The following is an 11,215-nucleotide window of genomic DNA, read 5'->3' as shown; positions in this document are numbered from 1 at the left end:
ATTCAGAGCAAAATGAGGTTGGGCAATTTATTTCACAACAAATATAAATATATCAATTGCATTTAATGTAAATATAATGTAAAGACGTTTAAAAATAAACAATATAGAAAATATACAATAATGAAAACCTCATAAAAACTGACACAATCAATTAAACCTTAACACAAATTCACACTAAATAGAGAACACTTCATTTAATGCATCTAAACACACACACATGCACACATAAATGTGTGTGACAGCAAGACTTTTTTTGCTGGTTGGTGGGGTGGACAAGCTCAGCAATAAAACACTTTGGGGCATGCTGTCATAGGAAAATAATCACATCAGTGACGAGGTTTGTGTGATGCAAGTTACTCTTGGTGATTTATCACACTGAAGCTGATCATTTTCCAATAACACCAGGTTCCAAAGTGTTTTATTCCTCTTATATCATCATTATCTATTTTTTTACTTCTTAAGGAACTTTTTAAAAGAACATCATACTGTATACTTTTTATCTGTTTATAGTTGCATTTAACTAAATGGCTCCTGACAGAAAACTTCACTATATCTGCAATTACACAAGGCACTGTGTAGTTTGTTACTATAGAAACAATGACGTATTAGAATAATGCTTGCAGCTGGAACTATTGCCAAAGCTGCTGTTATTGAAAATAAATCAACACCTTCTGGCCAAGAATTCAACAAAGCTGTGGTATAAGGCAAAAATATTCAATACTTTCATTGAACTTAAGATACTTTTATGTGCTCTGCAATGGACTGGCATCCCATCCAGGGTGTGTTCCTGCCTCGTGGCCAGTTTCTGGGATAGGCTTCCAGATCCAGCATGACCCTGATCAGGATAAAGTGCTTACTGAACATGAATGAATGAATACAGGCTTGAGTCCAAATCAGTGTAGAGGTCTTTCATAGACCATCGAATAAGAAGAAAATGACTAAAAATAAGATGTTCGCTATTTAAATGCAGGCAGCGAATGTAAACAAGCTCAGAGATGGAAATGTTTCTAAAAGTTTGAACTGAAATGTGGCCACACACACGAACTTTCACATTATAATTATTATTAATTTAGCCAAGGTCATGTGCGTGAGACCGGCTGTGCCACTGGCTAGTGTTACATTTAATTAAGGCCACTTGTGCATTGTCCCTCTACACTAAGTGCCACTTCCCTTGTATGTGGCAGCAGAAACGGATTGTGTTTCTCGCATGCATGGATATTCTCAACAATCAAGTAAGAGCTATATTTCTAATACAGTTATGCTACAAAGTTAACTTTTTAACTGTATTATTTTTAATATTAGGAGGTTATATGGAAATGATGCCACACTAGGCTGAGTATTCAGAGCATGCATATGTTCCTGTAATATTTCCAGCAACCAATAATACATGTAATTTGGTTCTCAATCAACACAACTGTCAGCTCTTGCTTGGTTTCTTGCCTCTCCATCTCACAATGCAGAATAGTAAAAAGCTCAATAAAGTGTACAAAGGATTGCGCTCCAGGCTCATTGAGTGTGTATCCGGGTGAGTATGAGCTGCTGGGGGTTGTGGCGCATGCCAGAGCTGTGACTCACTCAGAGGCTCCACTGACCTGCTTAACACACACACACACACACACATACACACACACACACACATGAACACAACCACACATGCACACTACAGCAGTCTACATACTACTCTTTCATACACACTTACGCATATGTAATGTGTGATCTATCACTCTTTTTAACATCACCACTACACACACACACACACACACACTCACACAACCACACATGCACACTACAGCAGTCTACATACTGTTGCATACACTATTTTTCACTCTTTCATACACACTTACACATATGTAATGTGTGATCTATTGCTCTTTTTAACATCACCACTACACACACACACACACACACACTCACACAACCACCCATGCACACTACAGCAGTCTACATACTACTCTTTCATACACACTTACACATATGTAATGTGCGATCTATCACTCTTTTTAACATCACCACTACACACACACACACGAACACAACCACACATGCACACTACGACAGTCTATATACTGTTGCATAGACTCTTTTTCACTCTTTCATACACACTTACACATATGTAATGTGCAATCTATCACTCTTTTTAACATCACCAGTACACACACAAACACACACACTAGGGCTTTTAATAATAGAAATTACATAAAATAATAAAAATGGAGCATCAGAAATTATGACGTACCTTTGAATTACTTATAAAGCATAAGACATAAAATGGGAAAATTTATTAATGATACTTCAGTATGGTAACAACTATCACTCAGAGTGATAAACTTCTGAAATATTTTGACTCATATGGTTTTGCACATATTTCTGATCAAAATTAATCTAGGCATTTCCAATAAGCCTCCACGCTCAAATATTAGTTATCCAACTAGAAACATTAGCTTCAATTAATTCCTCCAAACTTCATAGTTTTGTGAATTTTTGAAGTTAGGTGTGTGTCTGCGTGGAGGGCACAGGGTGGCAGCTGCCACGCTTGAAATAAGCCTTGCCATCCTAACTTCCACCCCAGCTCTGACCTCTGATCTCTCATAGATCTATTACTTCTGTACAATTCATACTAACTTAATAAATCATATAAATAAATCTTATGTTTAAGGATTGTGGGTATTTTGTCCAAATTTTTGAGCATTTGGAAATACAGAGAAACTATAAATCCAATAATGAAATTAATCCAATAATGTCATTATGTGTTTATTAAATCTGTATTAAATCAGGTATTCTCCAAATGCACCTTTGCCCTGTACATGCATTTGTATGCATTTTTAAATAGGAATGTTGTTCCCAGGAAAAGCAAATGAGTTTCCAATTAGCTTTAATATCTATAACTATAAATATCAGAGTTTCATTTAATGCCTTCAAGTGTAATTGTTTATTAATGCGTGTATTTGGGAAGGAAATGTCCCAAGTCAGCCTTATTACTGGTTATAGGATAAAACAAGATAGTCTTTTTTTAAAGGCATCTCCTGAGGTCTCCCCTGAGGATTCAGCCTGAATGGTACGGTCTCACTTGGTTGAATGGAATTTGGAGCAGACCATTCTGGGCCATTTTCAGTTTTATAGGGGGGGAGGGGAGCACTTTGCATTCTTATGACTTTTTAAAATTGGGGTGTGTTTTTAGCGGCCTGGGGGGGAAAAAATGTAAAACGACAAGTTTTTACAAGATGATACAATCTCCAGAGTGATTTTATATGTTCAAGTGTAATCAGGTCTAAGCTCTACCTCGCTAACGAGCTTGAGTGTGTGACTCCGGATCTATTCGCAGCTCTAACCTGACTGCTCCCTTCCCTTCCCTGCACTCCACTCCACTGCACTCCACTCCGGATTTGGCCAGCGAGGGGAAACCAACAGCTGCTGCGGACGTTTTTGACACGGTTTTTTGGGGACGGGGAGTTTCTGATGCCGTCAGCCGGGCCAGGATCTCTGCCCGGCCGGAGCGAACAGAGAATCATGGCTGAAGACTACTGGGAGTGCGCGGCGGTGGCGGCGGCTTTGGGATATTAACATTTACACACAAGGACACACAGGAATCTCACGTCCTCCCTCGGGTAAAAAAAAAAAAAAAAAAAAAAAAGCTTGTTGTATAGTTACATACTTCTTCTGTGTGCTTGTGTGTTGACGGAAAAAACAGCAACAGCAACAAGGCTAAATCCGTTACATTTTCACGGTAACGCTTGTCTTACCTGCGCGCACACTAATCACCATGGTGATTTAATACCGAAGCTAGCATGTCGGTTGTTGTTGTTGTTAATGTCAAAGATTATAGCTAGCTAGCTAGCAAGCTCCATCTTTACCACTTCATCATCTAATTTTAGATTGCCAAAACGATTATGAAGTTATTTTATATCTATATATAGCGATAAATAGCTATAAATAGCTATAACATGCAGCCTAGACGACTAAATAGTTAGCCGACTTGCTAAATACGACCAAACCGGATTCCGTTAAATAGCAGGCTAATTAGCGCGTGCATTCCAGTGCATGGTGTAGTTCATTAATTCGAGCGTCATGCTAACACTCACTGGGATTAAACCCTTATCTAAAGGGACACTTTGTTTTTGTTTGTTTGTTTGTTTGTTTGTGTGGACACTTCAGATGTACAGCTTTATTCGCCTCTTACAGCTGTGACGTGATAATATTAAGAGCAAGAGCCCCCTGAATCCCGGATAAACCCCTCCTGATGACGTATAAAGGTGGCAGTAAATTTGGAAGAACTAGCACAGAGCACAGCAAAGAGGAAATCTGGTTTCAGCCAGACCTAGTCACCAAACCGAAGACCATTTTAAGATAACTTATGTTTAAAAAAAAAAAAAGGTAATAATAATCATTTGCCAAAATGTCTTAAGGAGGGACGCATCAATACTGATATTGGTAGGGATGCTTGCTTACTTGTAATGATTTAAAAAAATGCTTTAATACTGCTTCCGAGTGGTGCAACAGAAAAGCGATCACTCAATCATTGGGATATTTTGAGTTTGAATCCTATGGATGCTGCAGCTATCCATGCTCGGAAGTCAAGGGAGCAGAATTGGCCAAGCTCTCAGGCTGGGAGGGATGGCATTACTCTCTCTCTCTCTACATCTCTCTCTCTCTCTCTCTCTCTCTCTCTCTCTCTCTGTGGTCAATCACAGCGACACTAGCCAATCACGGGCATCTGTGAGTGCATGTATGTGGAAGAGGGTAGATGGCACGTTCCTGAGTGACAGCATGAGCACCTTCAAAAAGACTACTGTAAAGAAATGTCTACTGTAGTTCTGTGTTTTGTTTTATGTAGCACCTTGGTCCTGGAGGAACGTTGTTTCGTTTCACCGTGTACTAACTAGCTGTATATGGTTGAAATGATAATAAAGCCACGTGACGTATCGTGTATGTTGGAGGAAGCACGTGTTCGCCTTCACCCTCCCTGCTTAGTAGCTGTTGTGTGGTATGGCAGACTGGCTGGTGGGTGTGAAGTGGCAGATGACCAAATTGGGGAAAAAATGCTTCGATAGCAACATCCACTACCACTATATTACGTAAGCGTAGTATACGTTGTCGCACTAGTGTACATATCACATTTTCATGATTGATGGTCAAAGCAAAACAGACTGCGGAGGAGGTATTACAGCATCTTCCTACGATGCAAGTAACCTGATAAAGTGATTTTAAACATAAATCTCAGCACGAGGAGTTCACTGCTATCAGCACATGGCAGCAAAAGCTGGCTAGATGAGAACAATGGCTACAACGCTAGGTGAGCGAAATGAACATCCATGACCTGGTATATTGTTCTTGACGATCAGCTACTATCAGGTGTTTACAGCGAAGTCAATAAAACATGCTTTAATTTACAGCTGCACAGAAGCACTTTTTCACAGTGAAACAAAACCTTTGTTTTCCGTCTCGACTGCCGCCTCTACTCCGTTAAATTAAAATGTAATTTATATCCTGTCCTTTGGCATCATTGTTGCCATCAACGGTGTTGTTTATGCTTTGAGTTAGATGTCTTAGCTACCTAAATGAGCTAGCGCAAACTGAGAAACGTAGCGATAATGAAGGTAAATAATTAAAAAGACTCTGTAGATGTCTTCATTTTATGAATCTCTCAGGTACGTATGAAGATACGGTCATATGAGCACAACTCCTGATATGCAAAAGCTCAGGTGACTTTAAACCAGGAACAGGGAAGTGCGCCAAGGTTTTAAATGGTTAAAAATGCTGCACTGTATTCGTGCGTTAATCATTCATGCATGCTGTTGTGTTGAAGTCAGTGGATCTTGGAAGAGACAGTCGCACACATTTCTCCAAGGCCGCCTCTGACTCAACACGGCATCTGACGTGTTCTCGGTGATCGGTGAAGGGGGAGTAGGAGCTTAACACGAAGCTCTGCTAGGTAGATCACCCTGAATCATCTTAGATAAATGTCCATCGCTGCCAAAAAAAAGCCCACGTTAGTCTGGGCCCTCTCAATAATTTATTACAAGACTCCATTATCAGCCTGTTGATTAATGTGAAAGAGACTGCTTAGGATTCTGCTGCATCGGTGGAACGTCTCACGTTGTGTTTGAACTGTGGAAGAACAAGAACGCTAAGTAACACACTCTGTGTTGTAGTACATCTCTTTAGCTGTTGTCTTGTGTCTGCTTTGAAATAAACCTCCCAAAAGGCCCTTTTCTCATAAAGCATGCCTGCAGGTAGGATAAGTCTTAAATCTGAAGCAGACGTGCATAGATCTGACCTGATTTTGATACCGTTACTCAAATTCGGGCGCTTTTGAAAGCAGAATTTGAAACTGCTGTAGGCTTATGTAATCCCTGGGGTTGCTCAAATTTCAAACTGCTGTTTTGTTTTTACTCTAAAATGCCTGTGTGGATTCAGGGGCCTTGATTGTATATGATTTGGATTTTTTGTTTAAACAAATGAATATGTAAGATAGCAAGAAAGTCAGACTCCTTTCCTAGAGTACTACAGAACTGCAGAGTTCAGCATTCTTCTTTATTTAGCTCCCACGTTCTTTAATTTATGCTACTGAGTTTTGAAATCAGGGTAAATATTAGCCTGAAAAGTCGGACTTGATATTTTTTCCCCACAGATGTATTTTAATGCCATTAACGTGGGTCACGGTGACACGTCTCGCATGCCGTCACTGTGATGAGTCGCATTCTCGGCAACAAAAACACTAACTCTGCTTTGTGTGGGCTGCATCACACCGAGCCATCGTTGATTATTTTCCTCTAATAGCACAATTCTGCATGTAATAAGAACGTAAAATTTGCTTTGTTACATTGCACCGATTTCATCAAAGTGGTATTACTGACATTAGAGTCAAACTCCTGCACACGCTGACTAGCACAGGTTTTATTCAGGTCGCTGTAGATTTCCCTGCAGCTGTCGATGCCTGAAGTCCCTGAAGAGAATGCAAACACCTAGCGTGAAGCTGTCAGAGCAGTGCGTGTCAGCGCTGCTAACAGTATGTCACCTTGCGTTCAGACGCATGCCGATCTGGAGAAAGTTTAGGACGCTGTCACACAGTCGCACACTGACTAGCTTCGTTTGTTCATTTCTATACTCTCACCTCTTTTACAGTGTAGCGTTCGCTCTGCACTTCAACACACCTGATCCATTTAAGTAAAAGAGCTGATAATTGGTTAACGATTCGTAATGCGGCTATTCTGGGCTCAAGGTCAGGGTTTTGTCACCTTTTGATAATCAAGTCACCATAATAAAATTAATCATGCATGAATATTTATGTGCTTTGCAGAGTGCTGATTCAGTCAGTGTGATGTAAATGAGCTTGAAGTGAACAAACACTTGGCTGGAAGCAGACTGAGGACCAGTTCAGACGTAAAGCCGTTACACCTCACCTCAGTGAACTTTTTGCTTTGAGTTTCATGATACTTGTACTGAAATGAAAATTTATAATCCCAGGCATATGATGATTGAAAAGGCATAACAGCAGATATGCGCCTGAATGTTTAGAATCTAATACTCTTCAATGAACGAAGTGTCTTAAACAAGTTTATACCACAACACAGTTAAATTCTCAATTCCGATTGGTCAGAAGGTGTTGATTAATTTTCTATAACAGCAGCCCTGGCAGAAGTTCTGTCCTTAATTCAAATCACAGGTTTATATTAGGGATGAGTATGATGAGCACAGGGATGTGTATGATGAGCACAGGGATGAGTATGATGAGCACAGGGATGAGTATGATGAGCACAGGGATGAGTATGATGAGCACAGGGATGTGTGTGATGAACCCAGGGATGTGTGTGATGAACCCAGGGATGTGTGTGATGAACCCAGGGATGTGTGTGATGAACCCAGGGATGTGTGTGATGAACCCAGGGATGTGTATGATGAGCCCGGGGATGTGTGTGATGAGCACAGGGATGAGTATGATGAACCCAGGGATGAGTATGATGAGCCAGGGGATGAGTATGATGAGCCAGGGGATGTGTATGATGAACCCGGGGATGTGTATGATGAGCTCGGGGATGTGTATGATGAGCACAGGGATGTGTATGATGAGCCCGGAGATGTGTATGATGAGCTCGGGGATGAGTGTGATGAGCACGGGGATGTGTATGATGAGCACAGGGATGTGTATGATGAGCACGGGGATGAGTGTGATGAGCACGGGGATGTGTATGATGAGCACGGGGATGTGTATGATGAACCCGGGGATGAGTATGATGAGCCCGGGGATGTGTATGATGAACCCGGGGATGTGTATGATGAGCTCGGGGATGTGTATGATGAGCACGGGGATGTGTATGATGAACCCGGGGATGTGTATGATGAGCACGGGGATATGTATGATGAGCACGGGGATGAGTATGATGAGCACGGGGATGAGTATGATGAGCACGGGGATGAGTGTGATGAGCCCGGGGATGAGTGTGATGAGCCCGGGGATGAGTGTGATGAGCCCGGTGATGAGTGTGATGAGCACGGGGATGAGTGTGATGAACCCGGGGATGTGTGTGATGAGCCCGGGGATGAGTATGATGAACCCGTGGATGAGTGTGATGAGCCCGTGGATGAGTGTGATGAGCCCGGGGATGTGTGTGATGAGCCCGGGGATGAGTATGATGAACCCGGGGATGTGTGTGATGAGCCCGTGGATGAGTATGATGAGCACGGGGATGAGTATGATGAGCCCGGGGATGTGTTTGATGAGCACGGGGATGACTATGATGGACGCTCCACATAAACGGATTAAAAACGTGTGATTGTTGATATGGTGAAGTTTTCTGTAGGGAGATGTTTATTTAGCATTTTTGGAAGGAGGCTCCCTACAATGGACTGGTGTTTTATATCTAATGTGTATATACGCCTCGTGCACAGTGTTCCCAGGATAGGCTCCAGATCCACCACATCCCTGACCAGGATAAAGTGCTGACTGAAAATGAGCAGATGATGAACCTTTCCTAGGCTTGTATGTATGCATTGTCATTATTTTCACACTGAAAGACCCTGGCTTGCATCAGTAACCCGAGAGTCTCGAATGAGCAAGAGACTCATTCAAAAACATAGCAAACATGCTGCATGCTGTGTTTTATTGCCATGATTAGTGATTAAGTACCTGAGGCTGTAAGTGTAAAGCACCTCTGAGCGAGTGTGCCGGTCTAAAGGTCAGATTTTTTGTTTTTCCTTTCATGCCTCATGCATATTTGACAACGTGGTGGAAATAATGGAGCATCGGAAAGCTAGCAGTCAGATTTATGACTTCCTGAATGTTTCATTAAGGACACCCGCAGGTCTGTGTTCCTGTCCAGAATTCATTTGCGCTTCATTTACATGGTGACTAGGCAAGTAAATATGGACTTTCCATATCATTATAAGTGCCTAAATTGCTAGCATGGCTTATAATATTATAACAGCATCACTTCTAGGAAAGGGACAAGTGGTCCAGTGCTCAGAAGTGACATCAATTATTGATAATCAAAATAATTTAGCCTTGTTTTTTATTTGTTTGTTTTTAATCACATGGAATACATTGTACATCAACCGAAGTGCTGTAAGAAACCACAGAGAAGAAATTCTCCCAGATATAAAGATCTAATCAAATCAAGCTTCCAGTGGCACTGTCGGTGGAAACTTTAGTCTCCAAAAACTGCACAGATGACAAATAATCCAGGCAGAATCAGAGCTGACTTAAAGTACTAGCTGACTGTGTCTTTGAAAAATTCAGATTCTGTGACAAAACTGAACAAATATACATCACATGATTTTAGTCCAACTTTACTGGTCCTGCAAAGCACCATGATTTTGCTTTAAAACACAAAATGCCCAAAATGAAAAATGGTATCCGTACTTAAATCGCCTTTATTTATGCTTATTTTCTTTATCTTTAATCATCATCCAGTGTGTTTACATGATATTCATTTCGAGATCAACCAACTTCCCCAAGCATTCCAGTAACCGAGTAATTTTCTCATTCGCGTACTCACGCTAAAATGACCACAGTGCATTCGGGATGGACAAATCCTACATTTATTAGCTAGCCTAGTCCCATGTTTTGGTAACTGACTGGACTAACAGTTGGTAGCTAACATAACATAATAATATAAAAGCAAGCTAGTTAGCTGTTTAAGTGCGTTAACGAGGAGTAAGAGATACAGACAAATATGTGATCATTAGGCACATCATGTTTGCGACCTTGTTGGCCAACGTTTCGGCTATGAGTTGTTCTGTCCTCGTGTTACATGTAAAACTTTTATTTGAGTTCGGCTCACATGTTTTTTTTCTAGATATGTTTAGAAATACAAGTTGGCTGTGTGTTGTGTTGTGTTACATGGTGGCTTTGTGCTGGACTTTATTCTCTTAGATTCGTCAGTGTCTTCACGTACCTGCGTGTTCATGAGTCAGAAAACATCGCGTGTCGATTAGTCTTGCCTCTTTGTCGATGTGTGTAGTGTGGCAAGTGGCAGGATTCACAAGTTACAGCACTGAGCATGAAGTTTAAACATAGCTACATAACAACTCAGTTTGTTTTGCGAAAGTCAATAAGAAGTTATGTTTATTTTTGTCCTTTTCTTTTTTTGTTGCTGAAGCTACTTGTCTGCTTGGCACCTAGGAATAAAAAAAAAAAAAAAAGAATGAAATGCTTGTCTCGAGCGTCAAAGCTACCGATTGGTCCACTGCTTGGCATATTTTTAATTACAACACGTTTACTGTCTAACCGGACAACATTTAAAAATAGCAAAGAGCAAGCTGACTAGTATAGCTAGCTACACAACCTAAAATTATATACACAACCTGTCTGGTATCAATGATGTTAGCCATGAGCATAATTTCTGGCAATACAGGACATCCTGCTGTCCATGACAACAATAATAAATGTGTTAAATATCATTTTAAAGTGATTGACAGGTTTAACGGAAAGTTAGCGAGGTGGCTGTCTGTCCAGGCGTTGTTGGAATGAATGGAGAAGGTCTTGTTTTTGTTGCTGCTTTCCACTCTCGTCTCTCTGGTCTGTCTCCTGATCTCTGTACACTTGTTTTGCAGAAGTATCGGTTGTGAAAAGCACAACACCATACAAATAATCAGATCATTAATCACTATTTGGCTTTGAGACATGGTGCAACCAGTGTGTGCAGGTCGAGCTTATCTGTCTTGTTTTTCCTGTTGTTTTCTCCCAGAATGTGGAAAAAAAAAACTGTTTGCCTGGTGC

At 40.9% G+C, this 11,215-nt stretch overlaps 2 protein-coding genes across 3 annotated transcripts in view; both read left to right on the top strand.

Moving 5' to 3' along the window:
• Nucleotides 1–3,128: 3,128 nt before the first annotated feature.
• cdk16 (cyclin-dependent kinase 16) overlaps nt 3,129–11,215 on the top strand; it is a 39,202-nt gene continuing 31,115 nt past the window's right edge. The window contains exon 1 of one of the 2 annotated variants that reach the window (XM_034306445.2): nt 3,129–3,605. The gene's annotated coding sequence lies outside the window, so the exon portion shown is untranslated. The remainder of the gene's footprint in view (nt 3,606–11,215) is intronic. The other variant, XM_034306444.2, reaches the window with a different exon arrangement.
• LOC128318697 (coiled-coil domain-containing protein 1-like) lies at nt 5,589–8,752 on the top strand. The gene is made up of 2 exons (XM_053236050.1): nt 5,589–5,594; nt 7,664–8,752. Exons 1-2 carry the CDS (start codon nt 5,589–5,591, stop codon nt 8,750–8,752), a joined length of 1,095 nt encoding a protein of 364 aa, XP_053092025.1.

The sequence above is a fragment of the Pangasianodon hypophthalmus genome, chromosome 8 (assembly GCF_027358585.1).
Source record: "Pangasianodon hypophthalmus isolate fPanHyp1 chromosome 8, fPanHyp1.pri, whole genome shotgun sequence".
Taxonomy (NCBI): domain Eukaryota; kingdom Metazoa; phylum Chordata; class Actinopteri; order Siluriformes; family Pangasiidae; genus Pangasianodon; species Pangasianodon hypophthalmus.
The sequence above is the reverse complement of the archived record's forward strand: the minus strand, read 5'-3'. Positions and strand labels throughout refer to the sequence as shown.